At 47.3% G+C, this 23333-nt stretch overlaps 1 protein-coding gene across 3 annotated transcripts in view; it reads right to left on the bottom strand.

The window, feature by feature from the left end:
- Nucleotides 1–15459: 15459 nt before the first annotated feature.
- NMNAT3 (nicotinamide nucleotide adenylyltransferase 3) overlaps nucleotides 15460–23333 on the bottom strand; it is a 117942-nt gene continuing 110068 nt past the window's right edge. For 2 of the 3 annotated variants that reach the window (XM_032869572.1, XM_032869573.1), the window contains 2 exons: nucleotides 22632–22714; nucleotides 15460–16618 (listed from right to left, as the gene is read on the bottom strand). In XM_032869572.1, the coding sequence (XP_032725463.1) occupies nucleotides 16203–16618; nucleotides 22632–22714 (499 nt within the window). In that variant the 3' untranslated portion in view covers nucleotides 15460–16202. The remainder of the gene's footprint in view (nucleotides 16619–22631; nucleotides 22715–23333) is intronic. The other variant, XM_032869574.1, reaches the window with a different exon arrangement.

The following is a 23333-nucleotide window of genomic DNA, read 5'->3' as shown; positions in this document are numbered from 1 at the left end:
CAGTATTCTGCACTTTCCTTTTTTCACTAAATACATTCTGGAGACTTTTCTATTTCTGTACATAGAAAATGTCGTTCTTTGGCAGGGCATTCCACTATTTCTCTAGCTTGTCCAGCACTGATGGACATTTGTGTTGTTTCCAATCATCTGCTGTTAGAAACAGTTCCACGATGAAGATCTTTGATCACATTTCCTTTCCCACTGGTGGGTATGTCACAGTACTTTCAAACCTCTGCCTTTGTCAGTAAGGAGATGACATAATCAGGTGGGTTGACTCTTTGACCCTTTATTAAAGATGAACTATCTCTTATAAATTGCTTTTTGCACAAATCAAAGCCTAGGTGACAGCAGGTACTTTCTCTTCCTCCCCTGGCACTGCCATAGCTTCCCGCTTGGCCCCTTCCTCCACCTCCAGCCTGGGGCTCATGTTAGTCCTCACATCGGGGATGACTGAGTCAGAGGATGCCTCTTCTTTAGGATAGGGGCAGCTCTGTCCTGGGGAGAGCTTGGATTTAAGTCCCTCTCACCCAGCTTGCTCTCCACCAGGGTTTCTCAACCATGTTACTGTTGCCCATTTGGGGGCCACAGAATTCTCTGTTGGGGGTGGTGGTGGTGGGCTGTCCTATGGACTGAAGGACATCTAGCAGCATTCTTGGCTTCTTCCCACTAGATCCCTCTCAGCACCTCCCATAAGGATGTCTCCCGATATTGTCGAATGCCTGAGAGAGGGGTGCGAAATCAGCCCTGGCTGAGAACCACTGCTCTAGACAGCTGAGCCCCTATCTGGCCGGTTCCCCTTCTCTTTCTCACCTAGCTCTGGGATGCTCAGGATGGCTCAGGCCATCAGTTGTTCGCACAGACCCTGGTTCTGTGTCCCTCCCTACTAGCTCAGGGTCTGTCTCAGGGGGACAGCTAGGGCAACTTATCCCAGCCCTGCCCCACCTGAAGGTGCAGGAAGGAGTCCCTGTGGCTCAGTCCGGTGGATGAGTGGGTCCCAGCATGGACTGGGTTCTCTGTGGCATCACTCAGGGCTAGCCATGGCCCTGGGTTTCCTTGTCTGCCAAACTCACCAGAACAGAGAATCAGCCAAAGTCTTAAATAGTCAACTGGCCATTTCTTGGTCACCCCAAGCTAGTCTAAACTCTTCTTCCTGCTCCCCTGAGTCATCCAGCTCAGACAGCTGGATTTCTCATGCTCCCCAACTTTCTCTCTTTGTGCTGAGTCTCCTGAGATGGCTTATGCCAAACGCCCAGCAGAGCACCTGGCCCACAGCAGGGTCCCAGTCTGTTCTGGCTCTCTGCCATGCCCACTGAGATCCCTCCATGCTCTAGGCAGAGAGGCATGTCCTCCTCACCTGTCTGGTCCTCCCCTGTGCATCCCAAAGACCAGCATCTGGCCACTTCGTACATTTCCCACTCATCTGACCTCACTCTTTGGAGCTAGCTGGCTGGCTGTTAGTTCAGCCTGTGCTGTATTTGTCCCCACAGTGGGTTGGTAGACTCTTGCCCTTCTGGGTCTCCTCGCCAGAGGGATCTCCCAAGTGTGACTCCTGCGGGCTGTGCTGTCCCTTGCAGCTGGGGGCCAGTGGTGAGGGCAGGGTTTAGAGATATAATGCTTGGTTTGAAGTTGAATGATTTATTGTCTAGCTGAGTGATCTTGGGGGAAGTGACTTATCCTTGCTGTGCCTCAGTTCTGACATCTGTAAAATGGGGACACTTTGACTACCTACCTTTTAAGGAAGTGAGAAGCAAAGGAGACAATGGATGAAGAGGGGCCTGACACAGAGTATACTCCAGACACACTGCTGTTTGAGCCAGTGGAGACTTATGAGTGAAGGAAAGGCAAGGGAGAGAGAGTGCTGGCCTGTGCCCCCTTCTGGGGCCTTAAGGTCAATCCAATGAGTTGGGGGGAGAAGTGCCCTGTGAGTGTCACGAATCATTAGGTATCATCATGGTTATCCTTCCTTAGCCCTCCCTGTCCTGCTTGATTTAATCCACTATTCAGTATGTTTCAGGGTTTGTTTTTGTCTGGGGTGCTATCACTTGGGATGTATAAAGCAAAGAGAGTAACAGAGAAGGGTGTATGAAGAAAAGTGGAGGATCTGTGTGGCTGGCAATCGGTGAGGGCTTCCTGGAGAAGGTGAGGCTCCAGCTGGATCTTAAAAACAGCCAGGATCTGACTGGTGAGGAGGAGGTGAGGGGAGGGAAGAGGGGAACAAAAGAGTGCTGAGGAAGGAGCAGGCTTCTTAATGACTGAAAGGGAGAGAGATGCAAGCACTCTACAACATCCTGATTGGGCTTGCTTCATTCCCTAGCTTTAAAGAATAGCAGTGGAGATCCAGGAGCCATCCCAAAGAGCCACCAAGAGCACAGAGAAGAAGCAGGCAGTGGGGAACTACCTAGGAGCTGTGTGTGAATACAGTGGTGCTGGTAGGCAAAGTGAGCAATCTTGGGGTGGAAGGAGGGAGGACAGGAGCTAGCCAAGCGCCCCCAGGGTGAGCTGGGGGAGAGGAGAGCTTGGAGGAGCTAGGGAGCAAATGTGCCTTTCATTCTTCAGTGGATTAGTCTGCTCCATGGGGATAAATTAGAGCTCAGGGAGCCATCTCCATGAAATGATTCATTGATTGCCCACGATCCTTATAATTGCCCTGCATGGTGGGCAGTCCTGTCCCCTCATCACAGAGAGGTCAAGCCGCTTGCTGGATGTCCCCAGTTGTCGGGGCAGCAGAGCTTCCTCGGGGCGAAGGGGTTGGAGCAGAGAGCCCAGGAACAGACTCTAAGGCTCCGACCCACCCCCAAAAGATGCTCCTTGCAAGAAGCTGGGGCAGAATGTGCCTTCCAGCCTCATCCCCACCTTCTTTGCAGGGCTCCCACACCCAGAGACTTGAGTGTCCCAGCAGGGGCCCAACAGCCACATACTCCTCCCTCATGCTTATTAAGAAAACCTTCCTCATCTGATATCACACCCCTGCTTCTCTTCTAAAGGGCTCATTTTATTTTGGTGACTTATAAAAAAATTTTCCCTTTCCTGTGTTCAAATATGTTTCTGGAGTTATTTTATGGAGAACGACCCCGCTCCTATCCCTGAGCTGTCGCGGTGCCATCTGTGAGGTTAATGTCTGAAGGGATGAAAGGGGCCCAGCAAAGCTGCCTTCCTGTGTCGGCTGTGTTGAGGAGTGAGAGGCGTTGTCAAGAGGCTGCAGGGGCTGAGGGGCACCAGGGTCCACTGAGGATGCTCTTCTTTGATGCATTCATGAATATGCAAACGACACACTGTGTCTACAAGCTGCAAACTCTTCCACCCACTTTGTGGGGTTAGTCTGGGGATTTAGTTCTGTCCAGGAAATGCCTCTGCAGAGTTGGTCAGTCACCTTTCATGGACACGTGATAATTGTTTCTACAGATTGTGACACACACTACATGGGAAGTCTTTTCTATCCTTCCCTTCCCTTCCTAACCCTTTCCTTCTCTTATTACCCTTCCCTTCCCATCCTTCCTTTCCCATTCCCTCCCCTTCCCTTCCCTTCCTTCTCTCTCAATCTTTTTTGCTTTCCTAGCTGTTTTGTTGTGGACAATTTTAAATGTACATAAACATAGAGAGAATTGTATATGGAACTCCTATGGATTCACCACCAGCTTCAACAATTATTAGCCCATGGCTAATCCTGTTTCTTCTATATTCCCACCTGCCCCCCTCCCATTTTCAAAATTATTTTGAAGCAAAGACCACATATGTCCATTTCATTTCATTTGAAAGCATTTCGAGAAGTATCTCTAAAAGATATTCTCACCAAAAACAATCACACAACACCATTATCACAACTAAAAACCAATAATACAATTCCTTAATATCATCAAATATCCAGAAAGTGTTCACTTATTTCATATATTTTTTAAGTCTGTTTGAATAAGGATCCAAACAAGTTTCATACATTGCCATTGGTCAGTATATATCTTTTTTTCATGGCTGATCTTCTCATTTAAAAATATAAATATCAGGGTATCTGGGTGACTCAGTCGGTTGAGCATCTGACTCTTGATCTCGGCTCACGTCTTGATCTCAGGGTGGTGAGTTCAAGCTCCACACTGGGCTCTGTGCTGGGTATGGAGCCTGCTTTAAAATTTTTTTAAAAAATATAAACATAAATGTATTATATAGTCATGCTTTCCCTTTCTTAGATAAACAGTGGCTTATTATATCCCTTTTTTTTAAAGATTGTATTTATTTATTTATTTGAGAGACAGAAAGAGAGCTGGGGAGGAGCAGAGGGAGAAGGACAAGCAGACTCCACCCTAAGCACAGAGCCTGACATAGGGATCTATCTCACGACCCTGAGATCATGACCTGAGGAGAAACAAAAAATGGACACTTAGCTGACTGAGTCACCAAGATGCCTCTATCCTTTTTTTTTTTTTTTTTTAACTTAAAATCACTCACTGTATTACAGGGAGAACTTCCTCCTTCCCTTCTCTGATGGCACAGTGCTCCATCGTATGGTCGAGCCACAGTGTCTGGAACCCATCCCCTGCTCATGGTTGTTCCCAGTCTTTTGCTGCAACAAAGAGTGATGCTATGAACAGGTTAAGTCTTTTTCTATTTTTGTGAGTGTGTCTTTGAGATAGATTCTGAGAGGTGGGATTGCTGTGGTAAAGGACAAATTCTTGAAGTGCTCTTGCTAGATGTTGCTGGATTTCCTCCCTGAGCTCGAAACATTTCTCCAGCATCGACATGTGGAAGTGTCTGTTTCCTCACTAATGGATTGTGTGGTCAAAAGCTTGGCTTTTTGCTGGTTGAAAAAGTGTATCTCAGAACAGTTTGCCTTTGCTTTTGGGGAGGGTTTCGATGCCACAGACTGAGCAGTCCTTTCCTTATTTGGGCCAGGACTGTAAAAGCCCCAGGCGATCCCCTGTGTCCCTGTGAGTGACCATCAGACTGGGGTGAACTGCTGAGCACAGATGGGAATTCTGGGTTTGTTTTATTAAATTGTGTTTGTAAAGCCCATCTGCAGTCCTTACTCCTCCTGCATGTTACCTCACGGGAGTGACGGCTCCATGTAACATGTTACCAGAAACGGTGTATGAGGCTCAGGGCCCAAAGGAGAGCAGGGCCTCCCAGGGTCTGGAAAGATGGCAGGGGCCCTATGGCAGTCAGAGATGTCCGCCATCTTGGGAGGCTTCCCATGGAGTGATGGTAAGGCCCAGTTTTAGCGAGGGGGGTCACTATCCTGTACCTTCCTGCTATTCTAGCTGCAGGGTGGTGGGACAGCTCCCCTGGCTTGCTGCCAGATGGCGAGAATACCTTGGAAAGGGCGGTAGAGAAGACTGGCAAGGGTTTGGCCTACAGTAAGGAGGTGGTCCAGCAGGCAGAGCCAGGATGCACAATGGGGAGATCTTGTGGGTTGTGGTGGTTTCATGAACAGAGCACCTTCTACTTTATCACCCCAGACCAGCTCTGCAGTCTTCCTTCCTTTCTACAAAGATATCTAGGTCCCAACTTTTCCATGCTCTGGCCCCTTAGACATCTATTTGCAAGGAGAATGCCTCTTGGAATGTGAAGCCTGGGTCCTGTGGAATGTTGTGATTATTGTGTGAATGTTGTGATGTGGGAACGGGACGATCACCTGTAACTGGTGGAAGTTCCAAGGCTGTGCCGGGGTGGTGATTGTGCTGGAGGTCCCTGGACCTGATGGCCCTCTCCAGGGGTGGAGACCTTCTGGAGTAGAGGCCCAACCCAGATGGCAGGACCGGGAGTATTGTGGTGAAGTTACAGCCACCTGACAGGACAACTCCCAGGACATCGGTTCAGCTGGAAGATAGCATCTTGTACAGTGGCATAGCTGGTAGGAAATGAGAAGAGGTCCTCTCTGATCTTTAGTCTGATTTCAGTCTTTAAATGGCCATTTCATCTGAGGAGCAATATGGTACACGTAAAGACTGGAGATGTCATGATTCCATGCCTTGCTGAGTCATGATGGTGATGTGGGGTTTTTTGGTCAGAAGTTATACTAAAGGAATTTTAAGTGAGATGGCATTAGCAATTAGGTTATACCAGAGTCATTAAAAGGTGAGAAAGGGACCAGTATAATTTATCTGCCTACTGCTAGCCAGCCAGCATACCTCCCTTGGGACAGGCCTATAAAAGGACTGAAGTGGGAGGTGGGGGCAGGTTATTCAAGAAGGTGGGCAGCTAGGAGCAGCCACTGCCATTTCAGATAGAAGACAAAGTGTTGGCTAATTTTTTTTATTTTCTTTTTTAAAGATTTTATTTATTTTTTTTTTGACAGAGAAGTAGGCAGAGGAACAGGCAGAGGGAGAAGGAGAAGCAGGCTCCCCACTGAGCAGGGAGCCTGATATGGGACTCCATCCCAGGACCCTGGGATCATGACCTGAGCCGAAGGCAGACGCTTAACTGACTGAGCCACCTTGGTTCCCCACATTGGCTGATTCTTAACCCACGTGCATTTGCTTTGTTTCCAGGAAGCCCAGGTTTCTTGTTTGTTTATCACTTTTCCTGCACAGTCTTGAGGTACTTGGGAGGTTGAAACTTAAACAGGAGATTTATTTTGTGTTTTCACTTTGGATGATAAGGCTTAAAATATTTTTGGCCCTAATGAATTTGGAAAAAAAAAAAGTGAACTCTATACATTTACAACCTTTTCCCCTTCCCTGCCTTTTTAAGGAAGATGGTGGTTTTGTGGACTTTATCCTGGGTTGTCTCACAAGCTGATCAGAGGTGCTAGGTGAAGGGGAGGCTTGGAGGCGGCCCTGACAGGTTGACTTAGTGGACAGAGAAGGAGCAGGCAGATGCTCTTGGAAGAAGAAGGGAGACAGAAAAGGGCAAGGCGTAGGAGGGGTGGGTTAGGAGATGAGTCCTCGCAGAGCTGAGGGCTTTCAGAAGTAATTGTTAGGACTGTTATGCACTTTGTGCTGATTATAGCACCCTGGGCAGGATATAACTCCACTGGGTCTTGGTTTTCAGAAGAAAATGAGCTTTAGAGAGGTTTTGTGATTTGCTTGAAGTCACGGGGTTGGATGTGAGGGCTGGGGACTGAATGCATGTCTGGCTCTGTTTGACCCAAAGCCCAAAGTCTTAACCAGCTACTGTTTCCCGAATGAGGCAAAGATCTATGGGGGCCTTGGCCTGCTGGATCTGCTAGATAAACCCTCAGAGGAAAATCCCAGAGAGAAAACACGTCTCCTTAAGTCATCATCAGTATGGAAGCAGAACTTGAATTCCCATGTGAAATGAAAGCACAGGTCATATATTCTAAGCAGAAAAAAAATCTATAAACAGTTAAAGATTAATGCACCCTAGTGAGGCTCTGGCCAGATTTAAAAAGAACAAATCTTACCAGACCAAAGTTTTTGTGTTCTTGGAGCAGAATTATATAATGAGGGATGGAAGGGAGGCGGCTAGTCAAACACACATCGATTTCCAGGAAGCACGTGACCGGACCTCTGAGGACCGCCCAGAGAGCGAATATAGAGCAGGGCAAGGGAGAGGTGGCCTCCCAGGGAAGGATGACAGGGGTGGGGCGGGCAGGCCAAGATCCCCAATCACCTCAGTGCTGGCCTCAAGGCTTCCATCTAGCACCTGTCCCCTTAAAAGCACTGGAGGGTAAATAGGCTTTTTAGGCAACTGGTGGGAGATTTGTGCTTCCAAAAGGAGAAGAAATAGGCCAGGAGCTCATTGATTTAGGGACAAAAAACCCATTCCAAATTGTATTATAATAATCTTTGTGAAGACCCTTCTCATCTGTGAGCTTCTTTCGCGGTCTGCTGTGCCCACTGACCCTGGACTGACAGAATCCAGTGCAATAACACACCTGGATTTTAGAGTCAGACTGCTCTTGAATCCCAGGCTCACCATTTCCTAGCTGTGTGATCTTGGGCAAGTCACTTGATGTCTCTGAGCCATCACCTTGTAGTGTAATTTTGAGGATTCGGGAACATACCTCTTTAATAAATTCTAGTTTCCTTCTCTTCGTTGTCATCTGAGGCCCTTGACTATCTGACCTCAATGTCTTAATGTCTTTTCCCAGCCCCATCTGTACCCTTTCCCCCTGCAGTCCAGTTGACCCATGTCATCTTCTTTCTGTGGCACTGGTGGCTTTGTCTCCTAAACTCTCCCAGCCCAGCCTTATTCCCCTAGGTTTCCTGGCACAAATAGTCTCCTTCTTCCCTTCTCCTGGATTCTGAGAAATTTTGGGCTCTCCTAGTCATGTTGTTTTGTCCACACTGCTCAGGTGGACAGAGCTCTTTCTCATGTGCACACACTTCCTATGCCTGTTTGGGCTCCCCCAGTGAGCCTGTCGATGATCTGGAGCCAGAGACTGGGTCTTAAATTCCTTCCATGTTCCTCACAGCCCCTGGTCATGGGCTGCACATCTCAGAAAATGAGCCCAGTGGATCCTCACCAGAAGAACTGGGGCAAGTGTCAAAGCTGCGCGTTGATGGGTCCTTTCAGCAAACACTTCCTGAGAAGTGGCAGGTGCCTAGAACTGGGCTAGATGCTGAGGACTCTGCTCTGATGAAAATACGATCAAGGGGAGACAGGAGTATAGCGATTAGAGGCTTGTACTGAGTGCTTCTGGGGCATGCTGGCAGTTGAGCATAAGGCCAAAGTTTAGAAGGATGAGTAGGGATTTGCCTGATCGTGGGTATAGAGGACACTCCCAAGAGGGAGTGACACATGCAAAACCAGGGAGCTGGAGGAAAGCCTGGTGTCTTCAAGGAAAGTGGGGTAATCCAGTGTAGCAACAGCATGGCTGAGGGGGAGCCATGGGGGCAGAAGGGACGGCCTGGTCTGACACAGTGCGAGAAAATGTGGAGAAACAAGAAGGGCCAGGCCATGGAGAACACCTGCTCTAACAAGCCATTTGTATTCTATCTTGTAGAAAATGGGGAACCATGGACAAGTGTCAGTGCAGGAATGCCACCACAAAGGAAAAAGGAGCTGTCATGGTAATAGGCCCAGGAAGGAACCTTTGGGCAAGCCTGCTAGGGAGCCAGCCCCCAGCCAGCCCTGAGGAACAGAGTGTGTGGGGTGGGTGTAGACGGGTAGGAGAGTGACCCATTCTGCCTGACAGGACATTGCAAGAGCTGCTCGGCGGCTAGCACGGTTGTCCTGGTATGAGAGCAGGATGTGAAAGCCATCTGCCCACCCCCCCATAAATCTACCACCCATCCAGACGAACTGCTTTTATCCACCCATAGAACATAACAGGAACAATGTGTGCCTGAAATGGCTGTGTCTCTCTGTGGTGAGTCCCTGAAATTCATTATCACACATTATCTATAGAAATAAAGAGATGGATATTGTTTTGGCTTGTATAAAAGGTAATGAAGGTGACTCCCTGCAAAGGAATAGGGAAATGAGAATTTCAGCAGCTCTATGAGTCTCCTTAAAAAGAAAAAAATCAATTTACTTAAAAAAAAAAAAAAGATCTACAATCTGGTAACATTGATTAGAATAAAAAGTACACATAGCATTTGACCCAGCAATACCACTCCTGGGAATCTGTCCCACAAAAGCACTGGTTTGTAAGGGCTTATGGAGAAGGGTATTAATTGCAATGTTGTCTGTGATACAAAAAAACTGGGGAAAAACTTTAGATAAGAACTTCCTAAACTGCACCTCTGAGTACCATGGTCCACATATTATTAAGTGTATATGTATAAGAAGATTGTGTGTGGAAACATGCTTCAAAAACACTGATACAAAGTTAGGCAGATGTCTTTATCAGGGGCTTCTCAGAGCTAATAAGAAGCTTATTAGGTATTATTTTCTGAATTATTTACTGATCCAGGAGTTGTCTAGGGATGAAAAGCAATGATCAAGACGAATTCTTGCTTTTGGGGAGCTGGGAGTCACCACTGAATCCGTCATTTCCAGAGTGATGAAATTCTCTTACAAGAGGAGGGCAGGTAGTTGAGAGTACGGGTGCAGTGGACAAGTCTCATTTCCCAGAAAGGGCAAGGAAAGGTGGAGAACAGAAGAAGAAATGGGAATCAGCCCAGAGAAGGGACGCAGAGAGATGGCACACATAGGGTGGGGCACACAGGCGAAGTGCTGACAGAAGGAGAGGTGTGGGTGGGGGGTCGGGACACTGAGCAAAGCCAGGCTGGAGCAGGGCACAAGCTGCAGGAGTGTGCTGTGGGGCACTGGGAGCGTGGGGGGTGGGGTGGCCACCCTGGGGGAATCAGGTTTTCACTCCAAGGGCAAGCAAAGGAAGCTCAGATGTTTGAAAAACCCCTTTATTGAGGTATAACTTAAATAACTCAGAATTTGCCCATGTAAGGTGCAGGGTTTGATGAACTTCAGTAAATTTACAGAGTTGTGCAATCATCCTTGCAGTCTGGTTTTAGCACATTCCTAGCCCCACCTCCTCGCCCCACAGAGTGCGCACGGCAGTCAGTCTTCACCCCTACCTGCAGGCAACTGCTGCTCTGCTCTGTGCCTCTATCTATAGTATTGCCTTTTCTAGAAATTTCACGTAAACAGACCCATACAACGTGTCGTCTTATTGTCTGGCTCTTCCGCTGAGCACATTTCCAAGAGTCATCTCTTTTGTTGCAGGTTCCTTCTTTGAGCTGCTGAGTAATTTCCCATTGCATGGATACATTTGTTTCTCCACTTGCCAGCTGAAGAACATCTGGATTCTCCCAGTTTTTGGCTACAATGAATACTGCTGCTATAGATATTCACACACAAGTGAGGGGATAGACACGTACATGTTCGCATCTCTTTTTGGACAGATTCTTAAGAATGGGATTTTGCTGACCGATTTTAAGCATTCATGGAGGTGCAAAGTGGTATCTCATTTTGGGTCTCTCAAGACCATTGGTGCCAAGCATCTTTTTTTGCTCATTTGTCATTCACGGATCTTTGGTAAAGTGTCTTGTTTCTAGGATCCCATGTTTGGTGACTCTCTTGAAGAACTCACAAGACTAAGGGTTAGCTATGCTCACAGCAGCAGGTCATTTCAGTGAAAGGATGCATGGCAGGACTATCGGGGGGGGAAAGACACATCCAGGAGAGTTGGGGAGACTGGGTGAAGGCTTCCAATATTCTCCTCCTGCAGTGGGGGCCGCACAGAACACAATTCTTCCACCAGTGAAATGCGACAACAGCATGCAGTGTTTCTGCAAAGGGAAGTCTGTCTGAGACTCTGAATCCCCGGGGTTTTATTGTGGGCTAGTGACGTAGGCACTGTGCCTGCAACACCAGCTATGATTTCTGAACTTCCAAGCTCCTAGGAGAGCAGGTGTTCACTACAAGTCGCATCGTGTGTACCAGCCTAGGCAGGCTGCGGCGGCAGGACTCCGCGCCCCCAGATAGACAGAACAGCCTTATCAGTCAGAATCATGGGCAGCCTTCCAAAAGCCAATTTCCCAGATACCAGCCAAAGGCCTGCCTAGGAGCAGGACTTTCTCAACAGCCACATCTGGCCTGCAGTGTTAACCTTTTCCTACACGGGTCTAGTTCGATCTTTGGATCATCTTTTAATCAGATTTTTAGTCTTTTTATTTTTGAATGGTTGGAGAGCTTTTCATAGTCTGGACATAAGTCATTTATTAAATATTAAATACACATTTTGTAAATGTGTTCTCCACGTCTTGTCTTCCATTTTCTTTATGGTGTCTGTGGAAGAAGTTTGGGTAGGGAGGTATTATGATCAGATTTGTGTGCAATCACAAAACCGCTCAGATTCGTATGCTGAGAGTGGGTCACAGGGGCCAAGGGTGGGTTGGGGAGACCCATCACAGGAGTCTGGCTAAGAGACGATGGTAGTCTGGGCTGGAGGGTGTCAGGAGGGATGGAGAGAAGAGGCTGCATGTAAGGAATGCATGGAAAGAAGACAGTGGGACATGGAGACACTCATTATGGATTCCACCAGAAGGAAAGCCGGGCTCTCCAAACTGGTCTGCAGAATACCATATTCTTTGTTTCTAATAGTGGAACTCCCATTAATTTGTGGGATTTCAGTGTTCTGAAAAACTGAGAAAGGCAGGATCCAATGAATGTTAGGGTTCCTCCCAGTTTTCAGGGTTTGGCGCCATGAACAAGACTTTCTGGGGCTATTTTAACAAGTCTAAAATCTTCTGAGGTGTGTGCCTACACGCATTACTATAGATTGTTTGTTAGTCATACATGTGTGTCTGCAATGCTGAGCTCTGGTCCAAGAAAATAACTTCACGACTGAAACTGAGCAAGTCCGTGCATGGAGATCCTGGCTAAAAGTGAAGGCGGAAACGCTGTTGGCAAAGGGAGGGCAGGACAGGGATGAGGAAATTCATGTTCCTGTATTGACCCAATTACCAGACGTGCCTTGCAAGTCTGTTGCACTGTTGGTTTAAAATGGAATTTTGCATCATTCTCTCCCAAGCGACAGACCGTATCCTAAATGAAAAATCCTTTCCTCTCATTTGGCCAGCATCTGCTACCACGGGAGAACCTTTATTTAAGGCTGGAAATTCTATTTACCCAGGAGGCCAAAACACTGTTTTTCTGTTCTTGCAAAATAAACAAAACACCTTGGCACACTAGATGCAAAGAAGGCCTGAGGGAATGGAAAGGAATGTGAGCTCAGGCATGCGGGGCAGTGTCAATGCAATAAATCAGGAGCACAGCGCTGATACCTGTTTTCCCTTCTGATACTAAAAAAAGAAGGCTACATGAATCAATGAGACAAAGTAAGAGTCTAGAAATTGAGAGATATATATGTGCGCGTGTGCGTATGTGTATGTGTGTATGCCCTTACTTTATTATTAAGTAGGTTTTGTTGTGTTGTTTTATTTTAGGAGACAATGTAAAGGCTCAGCACTGGTGGGAGCCACATGGTACAGCCATGAATCAGAGAGATGAGGGCATCTCCTCATCAAGCCTAATTGGGCCTAGTGTCCTGAACCTATGGGAAGGGGGGGGGTGCTGGCATGCCAGGATGCCTGCTGTGAGGTGCACGCTGCAATAGTGAACCCCTTCCTTAAGGAGTTGATGATGAACCCAGCTCATGATGCTGCTCATTTTGCCCTTTTCTGCCTCAGGGCCTTTGCATATGTTGTTCATTCTGTCTGAAGGCCCAACTGCCTCCATCTATCCCCAAGTTTTGTGAATCCATCTTTCAGGTCCATCTTCTCTTCCCTACTTTCTAGATTCTGTCATCAGGATGAATCCCCAATGTTTTATGGAGTCTATACTTTGTATAATTTTGAAGGCCACTTTTCAGAAAAATAAAAATGATGAATGTGAAATTAGATATCCACACAATTAGCACCCTCCCCCCTCCCCTGACAGGGTGTTGGAAAAGGACAGGGCAAGTGAGGGACTATGGCTTCAGCTTAACCTCATGGTGAACCTGGGTCTCTGGCTGCAAGGAATGCTGGTGTGTTGGCCTTCAGAACCTTCATCCCTGTCTGTAATAAGATGTTTGGTTCTGGGAGTATTTGATTCCTCTCCACCTTCCCACCAGACTGTAAGATTCACGAGTGGAGAGAAGGTCTGTTTTATTCATCATTATACTCCTAGTGTTGTCTAGTGCCTGGTACATGAGAGGTGCACCAAAAAATGATTCAAATGAATGAACCCTGAATTCCGAATCACAAAAGTTATAATCACAAGACTTTTAGTTTTCGCTCCTTGAGTTTCTGCTTGCCAGGCTGTGGCTGTCCATTTTGAGAGCTCAGGACGTGCTAGGAAGCCTCAGCCTGGACAAACACGGGAGAGAGTCACTCAGGGCATGTGGAAGTAAGAGACTGAAGTTGGGGGTGCTTCTGCATCAAGGGCATGGCTTCTAATTTCCACTGTCAGTAGCACTGTGTCCCCCAGAATAAACACGACTTTGTGAGTGGTGGGGACACCTGTCAAACTACCCTTTATAAGAGGATGGTATTCTAAAGCTGCTGTCAGCTCATCTGCCCTGATGAGAAAGGCAGCAGTCATATCCTTAAACCAGTCGTATCCTTAAACCAGCGGGTCTCAACCAGGGAGATTGTTTTGTGCCCCAGAGGACATTTGGGAAGGCCTTGGGGGCATTTTGTTGTTATATTTACACGTGGGGGTGGGTATTCCTAGCATCTAATGGAGAGAGGCCAGGGAAGCCCCTCACAGGAAAGGGTGATCTGGCCCAGAATGTCAATATTGCTCAAGTTGAGAAACCCTGCATCAAACCCCCAGGATCACTCACCACCACTTTCTCTGGACACTCCAGCTGTGTTCTTTCTATAATCCACATAGAACAGTGGGAAAATGTTGCTCAGAGGGTGAGGAGGAAGATAGTCACAGAGTAAACGTGATGCAATCATATATTTCAACCATATATGCAGTCTACTAAAAATAAAGCTAATATTTATTTTAACAGGCACTGTTCTAGGCCCGAACATTGAATAGCTTGGGAATCTTATTAAAATGCAGATTCTGAGTCAATAGGTCTTGGGTGGAGCCTGAGAGTCTGAATTTCTGTCCAGTTCCTAGGGGATGCAAATCCTGCCACCGCGTTTGGGACAGAAAATTTCTTGGCACTTAGGATACACCAGCCAACAAAACAAAGACCGTCTGCCCTTGGAGAACTTCCAATGTGGCCAGAAGTGAACTGGACCCCAAGAAGGGTGGCCAGGCTGGAGGACGACACTCAGTGCCTCAGGAAATCAGAGCTAGAAGATAATTTAGAGATGATCTAGTTGAACCGCCACATTTTAGAGTTTGGGAAACCGAGGCTCAGAGGAAGGAAGGGAACTGGTCCAAGTCACACAGCTTGCTGTGGACAAGGCTGTTTGAATCCTATTCACCTGCATCACCAAGATTCTCAGAGATCCGTTGGGGTGCAGAGCACATTCAGGGTGGGGAAGGGCTAGCAGCTTTAGAGGTGGCAGCGGTGGGGGTCTAGGGACCCTCCCCACCCCACAGGAGGGCCCCACTACACTAGATCCAGGAAATCCTGATTGCCTACTTTACTCCTTGCTATTGTGACACACACATGAAAGCTGGGATAGATCTGGGGAGACAGGAGATTCTTCCTGGCTGGCCCTTGGTTTTTCTGCATGACGACACCTGCAGCAAGGACGAACCCATGTAAAAGTATGGAGTGGTCCATTCTGAATGCATTCAGTCATTTGGTGAGCAGATGTAAAGAGTAAACTCAAACCGAATTAGTCCAATTAAAACCTCTTAAGGTGGAGTGGAATGACAATCTTCCACACGGGTGAAGTTCCTCTTCTTATCCTTTAGGGCCCTCCTGAACGGAGTCCTCGGCCCAGAGCTTCAGACTACCCAGTCGTTACAATGTGTTGGAAAGCAACTGCTTTCCCCACTGCTTGTCTCTGGAAACAGAAACTTTTAAATTCATGTCAGTTCAACTGGAACAGTGGCAAATTTCATGGGGGTAGCTAAAAAGAAGAGCAACAGCTGGTACATCAGGCATTAATAATATAACAAAGGAAGAAAAAAGAAACTTTTCATTAATATCTTTCGATGTCAATTTATTATTTATCTCTTTGCCAATATTCAAACAGGCAGGCGGTCATAAAACATTCAAAAAGATCCTCTGAAACAGTCAAGGCATCTGTTTTACCTCAGTTCCTTCTTAGAAACCTGGAAATCAGGAGTCCTGGCATTTATTTAAAAAAAGTCGTGTTAAAAATATCTGCCGTATCAAAAATACTGTTTGAAGGTCACTTCTTAGAAAGATTTAAAATTGTATCTACAGCTTATGCAGGCAGACGGTGGTTAAGAGCTGTTGCCAAATTTTTGACTCCTCACTTAGTATTATTTTGTTGGAACAAGGCGTTGACAAAGCCCACTGTTTGGTAATTAGCATCCTGTCAAGTCTCTCCCATCAAGACAGGCATCTGCACCTGGTTCTAGTTAAAAAATGTGTGTGGGCAGTTCTGAGCTGACCCTCAGGGGCTCTGCCTGGCGCAGAACTGCCTTCGATGCGCATGCCTGAGTCACCCCTTACCGAACAAGAAGGCCTCTGCAATGACAGGTTCTGAGAGCTGTGGTCTAGTTCTAGTGACCTGTCACTCCATTTTAACATCTTTGGAGAAAGTCCATTCTTGAGATGTCGGCACCTGCTCCTCCTCCCAAAAGAAACGTGTATCTTCCTCGGACAGAAGATGCCTCTGAAGTCAACTCACTGCCTAAGTAAAATAAAGGAAACATGAGAAGAAAAAAAAAAAAAGCCCAAGACCTTGACTGCCCTTTGGTCAGGAGGAGCTCTGTGGAGTGGTTGACTCTTCCCAGCCTGTCTTTCCTTCACTCCTCTGGGTGCTGCTGCCTTTCCAGGAACTGTCCCTGGTGTAGAGGTTGTGTTCCCTGATGTAGGTGATGACGGCATCTGGGAGCAGGTACTTCACGCTGTGCCCCTGGCTCAGGGCCTGCCGGACGTACGTGGAGCTGAGCTCGCTCTGCACGGGCTCCCTGGCCAGGTGAATGTTGTGCCGGTACTGGTGCAGGATGGGCGAGCCCGAGATGTATTCCTTTGGGTTGTGACCTGTGCGGCTCACGCACACCACACCGAACTTCTCCACGATCTCCTGGATGTGTGCATCTTTCCAGAGGTTGGGGGTCTGGAAGGTCTTCAGGACGTCTGCCCCGCAGAGCAGCTTCAGCTCAGGAACAGCTGGAAAAACAAGGGCGGAGGCCAACAAGGTTACAGAAGGGTCACGGCCAGTAAAGATAACATCATATTCTGTCTGAAAACTGCACAGGATGCTTTCCTGGGAATGAACAGTGTCTGTGTGTTCATGACTGCAAAAGAAAAAGCATGTAAGTGAATCTGGAGCGACTTCAGAGACATACAGTTGTTAAGTAATAATTTAATCAATAAATCTTTTGTTTACTATTGGTAAGGCGCCAAGAAATACACAATGGCCTGTTTGTTTTCCTCCAGTATTCTACCACAAGTCTGCGTGCAGTGGCTGGACCCCACGGCAGGGTGGTCTGAAGGCGGCTGTGGACCTGTAAGGCTGTAAAATCCTAGTGCTAGCTGTGGGCCTCAAGCAAGTCACCGCCCTTCTCACAATCTTATTTCAGCCCTAACACCTGGAACTTTTAGAAGTAAATCTCAGCATAAAGGTTCTTGGGATAATCGACAGCTAGTGACCTTTTCATCTGTTTTCAATATAACAAAGCTCTAGAACAACTGATCAATGTGGATAATCCTTTGGCATTTGTTCTAACAGAAAGATGGTTGTGATGATGAAAGGATGCCTAATGTTTACTGGGTGCTCATCGGGAGCATCACCGCTAAGCGCTTTATGGGTTTAATCTCCTCTGATCCTCAGAACAATCTCACGTGGTAGGCGTTATTGTTGTGCCCCGTCTGCGGAGAGGGAAACCTGCCTGCCTGAGGTCACTCCAGGCAGAGGAGGAGGCAGGACTCAAACCTGACCTCCGGCCTCCGGGTGGGGCATTTGTAAATGATGGGCTCTGCCGCCTCCTGCTGGCGGAATTGTATATGCATCAGAACCCCGACGCCCTTCCTGGATTTTCCTGGCACTGTTCAAGGTCATGTCCCTTTTGAATGGGCTGATGTGGAAAGGAGAAAATCAAGTCCATGCTAGAAGCAGCCACTATGATCTCTGGTCCTTCTAGAAGCCGATTCCAGCTTCAGTAAATGGCAAAGGCTGTGTTCCTAGAGCTGGCAGCTCTCAGTCACTGGGAAACCTAAGCTGGGGTGGGGGGTGGGGTGGAGTGGGAGGAAGGACTTCAGGGATACCACCAGCTGGGGAAAGAGCTGATGTAAATGGTGGCTTGAGGCTCCTCTTCTTTGGAAACCTGGAAGGATCTGGGCATGGATCAGAGAGATGAGTTTACAAAGGAGCACTAGATTAGCTGTGGGACGGAAAGTGAGAAACTGGAAGGGTCATGGGGAGGTCTGAATTCAGCCTCAGTCAGGCCCTGGCTGCTATGGGGCTGGTCCAGCCTTCTCTGGGCCTCAGTCTCCCCACTGAGGACTGGACTTATTTACTGATTTTGAAGAAGCAGATATAATTATAGAAACAGACTTTTCAAACACTCTTAGCAGCATAATATTGCTATAATGAAATGATATTCAAACACTGATACATGTATTCATAAATTGTCTGTCCATGGTTAAGAACTAGGACTTTAAAGCCAGACACCTTAGACCTGGCTCTGCCATTCAAAAGCTGTGTGACCTCAACTTTAAAATGAGGATATTAATAGTACTTACCCCATAGGACTATTTTATAACTGAATGAGCCTATAAGTATGAAGTATTTAGAACAGTGCTTAGAACAGAGTAATACCTATCAACAGAGTGTGATAGGTATTAAGTACCATCCATCATCCATCCACCTTCTTATCCACTAACCCATTCATCCACATGTCCATTCAACATTTATGGATGGTTTTTTCCCATAGGGAGTATTTTTAACATCAGTAAAACTGCGTTTAAGAATTATTCAATAACTCACACTTTCCACTACTTTGGGCTGGACCCATTGCTCACAACATATGTGGATTTGAACTATTTTTCATCCCTAAGGTTCTACTCCAATTTCTTATTTATTCAACCACTGTAATATAACAAGAGACCAGCTTTTGACCTTTTAAACAAATGCATGATTTTTACGTGCTCTTCCTATGGGAGAGGTTAAATGATGGGCATTTAATTGTAGGGTCTCCTGAGGCCTGGAGCATACTGTCCTCCCCTCCCTTTCCCACAGGTCAAAGAACAGAAGATACCCCCTTTCCTCTTTTGGTGGATTTTTGTGGGAACAGTTTCCACACAATGGCTGCAATATTAGACACTATTTGATTTATTAACAGTAACAGGAATACAATTCACCTTGAGCTCTTGCCTACAGGGGACAAGTGACCACACCTTCCCATCCCCCAAATCAAAGGCATGTCTGTGGGGTAATCACTTCTTCTGGCAACATGTGCCTTGGACTCCCACTCTGGGCAACCCTCAGAGACCACTGTCTATCTCTTTCAAATCCATTCACATCACTGCTACAAACTCTTCACACTGGGTGCCTAAGTCAGAGGTGCTGAATAAAGGCTGGTGATCTGATTTGTCTTAACCATGATGTATTGACCTACATCGGATGTCCGTGGGTATTTTGGGGGCAGTGTGCTTTCTTGGAATAGCCACAGGCTTTAAAAAGCAGAGATTTACATGGAAAGTGAGGGAAGTGCCACCGGGACCTTTTTCTTTGGAAGTCCAGTTTATATTAAGAACACCCAGGCCTGAGGTCAGTCAGCCCTGGGTTCCGTTTCAGAGCTGCAGGAAGCCTGGGAGAGTTCTAGCAGCCAGGCCGGTTCCCTCTGCTGTAAAATGGGGATGACCTCCTGCGGAAGTTCTGGAAATTGAGTGATGGACTGAATGCAATGTGAATTTCTGGCCTAGTACAGGGTATGGGCACATAGCCATGTGTGAGGAGTGTGAGACTCTGAAGTGGACGGGACACCAGAGCTGAAGCCAGGGATAAAGGGTGGTGCCCAAAGTAACTAGACAAGGCCACTGTGGATTAAATTGGTGCAAGATGGAATCAGAGGGAGTGGCTGCTCTGGTTGTGCGGATAGGGAATCCTTTGAAGGCTGCTGAGCTGTGCTCAGCCTCATCAGCTAAGGGCAGGGACCACCTGCACAAAAGAAACACATACCGTCAGGCTGCTAGAGGACCAACCGAGGCATCCTCCGTCCCATGTGTCATATCCAAGCAGCCCAGAACCAGGTGGCCCTCATGACTGGGTCAGTCCAAGGAGGACCGCAGATCATGGGAGTGATGGGTGAAGCAGGGCTCTGGCTGCCATAACATGCTGAGTTCAGTCTGTGATCTTCAGTCCCAGAGGAGATGAGCGTCCAACGAAATACACAGCACACAAAGTGGTCCTTTACAAATATGTTACTAGTAACATACAGGCCACCTGGTCAGATGCGAGATTTCAGCTGAGGAAGAACTCCACCTTCCTCTTGTTCATTGCTCTAGTGTTGTGGACTGTTTTTCCCTCTGATTACAAACATGAAATCTATATCCATTATAAAATGTATGGAAAATATGTATTTAATGTAGAAAACAAAAATTCTTTCTTTTTTTTTTTTTTTAAGATTTATTTATTTATTTGACAGAGGGCATGAGCAGGGAGAGCAGCAGGTAGAGGGAGAGGGAGAAGCAGACTCCCTGCTGAGCAGGGAGCCCAGTGCAGGGCTCCATCCCAGGACTCTGGGATCATGACCTGAGCTGGAGGCAGACGCTTCATGACTGAGCCATCCAGGCACCCCAACAATTCTGCTTTCTACAAAAACTTAATATATTTTCCTGTATTTTTTGGTTTTTTTTTCTATTGATTTAGACATGCAAATAGATGTACAAGTATATTTACATTTTTATATACTTGCGATTATATATACAGAATCATATCCTGATTTTTCCCACTTACCTCATAAGCCTTCCTCCAAAAACCTTTTGTCTCAATTATTTGTCCTGTGTACACAGAATAATTTAAACGTTCCCTAATACTTAAACATGGAGGTTGCTTTTATTTTCTGCCATTATAAAAACCGCTGTGCTAAACATCTTTCTACATAAATCTTTGTCCCAATTTCTAATTATTTCCACTGTCTGGTTCCTAGAAGGGGAATATATCAAGCAAAGGACATGAACATTTTTAAAGCCCCTAATGTATTTTGGTAAATTGAAAAGCCCACTTTTCATTCAACATGAACTTTCTTTTTTTAACAGTTACTTTAGGAGAGAACGAAGATGAGCAGGACCCAGGGCCTGAATAGCAAGAAAAGGGATAAAGAACAAACTCCCAACATTACAGGGCCAAGCAGAGTAGCCCCTAGAAAAATAAATTTGTAAAGAATGCGGGTGAGCTTTGGCTGAGGGAGGGGGAGATTCTGTCTCCGTGAAAGCGAGCTGGGACTAGTTTCACAAGAAGATGGGTCCAACGTGGGCCAAAGAAGACAGGTAAGTTTTCAAAAGTGGAGTCAGAGGGAAAGGGGGAGGAGAGGCACCCAGCAAAGACGTAAGACAAGGATTCTGGAACCAGGTGCAGAGAGGGCAAGTGTGAGAGGCTGGGAGCCTGTGTGTGGCATCCCTCCCACATCACTGGAGGCTCCCTGCCTGTCACTGGAAGCTCCAGCATTCCCTAGCAGCAAGGAATGCGCAGCACCTATGCCATTTCCTGCCTTTGTGCCTTGCCCAGCTGCCCCTCTGCCCAGAATGTCCCTAATCCCAGAGAAGATACTTATCCTGAGTCCTGGTACTAGTGTCTCCTCTTCCAGGCAGCCTTCCTAATCCATGCCTGGACTCCACACCATTCACAGCCCGTCTATAGCCTTAGGTCAGAGGCTGGGGGAGGCTACCTTTGTTTTCCTGAGTCCAAAGCCAGGCCTGGGGAGGTGCTCAGCGGGTGTCTCCTAACTCTGGTAGAAGTAGTTGCTGAGCCAGAGATGCTTCAGAGAGAAGGAACGCTGCCTGTGCTCCAAGACTGGAAGATGGGGGAAGAGAGGCAGACACACCAGAGGATTACAAAGGAGATGCTGGACCTCCTGCTTTCTTAGATTCCTACTCTAGTGCAGTCCCCTGAATTGGCCATAAAGCAAATCCCAGCATGCCTGCTGAATATCCAGATTCCCAGAACTCAGGGGGCCTGGGCTGTGGCCTAAATTGTTATACACCTCACAGGTGATTCTGCCGGTGAGTGATCCTTTAGCCAGCGTTTGAGGACTGCTGCATGAAACCTTTAGGGCCTGGTAGTATCTTCGAGTTCTTTTAGAAGAGCGCCTTCCAGTCTGTGTTCAGGGTGGGGAAGGGCACTGTGTTCTGGGGCACCAATATGTGTCGAAAAGGGTCCCTTGACTAAAAAGTGATAATGGCCACAAGCTAGTTCCCTTTCTTGTAGAGTCACAATGCACATGATCATAGTAAAGGCTCTGAAAAGTCCTGCAGGAAATTTTAGGTTGGTTTACCTGTGACATTCCTGACCTTTTGATCTGGAACTGGTACACACCATCCACAGTTGGGAGACATGCAGTAGGAAAACCCCATAGATGCACCTGCTGGGGTTTCAGCGGGGTGGGACCAGTAAGTCCCGGACCATGTCACATCCTGCCCTTCCATCACCAGGGACTCCTGTTTATTTCCATGAGGGGCCTACACACTTGACCCCTAGTACCAGGGCTGCCATTAGAGAGGGAAGATACTTCGAAGTCACAACTAGTAAGATTCCACCAAACACCAGGAGCTGACAACAGGGTAGAAACCTAAGGTTACAAATTAAAAGGACATTCCACATGGACTGAAATTCCCCTAAAAACAGGTTTCTGTTTGAGGATCAGAATGGCACATTTGTACTCAGAAAGGCTCAGGCTTTTAAAGGAGCCCAGCATCACTCACCGGTTTATCCCTGTGTAGCCCTGACTGTAATCCAGGTCACAAGCACAAGTCACAAGGGTAGGTAAACTCCTTTGGAGAAGAAAATCCTAAATTAGCAAACCGATTTACAAGGGATGGTGGCAGATTGTTGACAATGACCTTTCAGCCTGGGAAGTGTCACCACAGCCCCGAAAGCCTCGGAATCCTTATCCTGCTTGGGAGTGGGTCCTGCGCATCCCTGACCTCTCCTCCTCCCAGGGACAAGAGGGTCCGTACCTACCTGTGGGGGCTGTGCAGCGAGCCCCGCCGTGGTCTGGGCCTTCCCTCCGGGGCAGAGATCTGAGCAGTTCGCTGTGATGATGCCTGCATTGCAAACACACAGGCTCAGGGTGTGCCCATCCCCACAAAACCACCCAGGGGTCTGTTTTTAAGTCTCCACCTGCTTTTGTCCATTTTAGGTAGGTAGCTTGTTCCATAAATGTTTGTGGAGGGCCTACTTCTATGTGCCAGGGGCTGGGATGGAAACCGGATGTGATCGGGTCCTCTTAACCCTCCACTGCCTTCTGTGAGCCCTGGTGGAAGGTGGGGGGGGGTGGGGGGGATGAGCGTGGATCTACTTTTTTTTAACACTGTCTTTAAATACCTCACTTAAAAAACATTGAGTAGGGATTAAGGACGAGCGCTATGAGAATCAGACACATGTGGGTTCAAAATAAAACCTTTCATTTGTAAAGTGAGGACAACGCCTACCTTTTAGACTTTTGTGAGGGTGAGTCAGCTACTACATGGTACGTGGCCCACAGCTCACTCTTGTTCTCAACTAGTATTTCAGGACTTCATGGGGTAGGCTGCCTAGGCTGAATCTCAGCTCCCCCACTGGTCAGCTGGGTGACCCTGGGAGGGCGTCAACTGCTTTCTGTGCGGACAGTTCAGCACTTGTGTGACAAGGAAGAGTGACCGTGTGTGCCTCTCACTAGTGGTC

This window comes from Lontra canadensis, unplaced genomic scaffold, assembly GCF_010015895.1.
Source record: "Lontra canadensis isolate GAN:19392208 unplaced genomic scaffold, GSC_riverotter_1.0 scaffold38, whole genome shotgun sequence".
Lineage (NCBI taxonomy): Eukaryota > Metazoa > Chordata > Mammalia > Carnivora > Mustelidae > Lontra > Lontra canadensis.
This window is presented reverse-complemented; position numbering and strand designations above follow the sequence as displayed.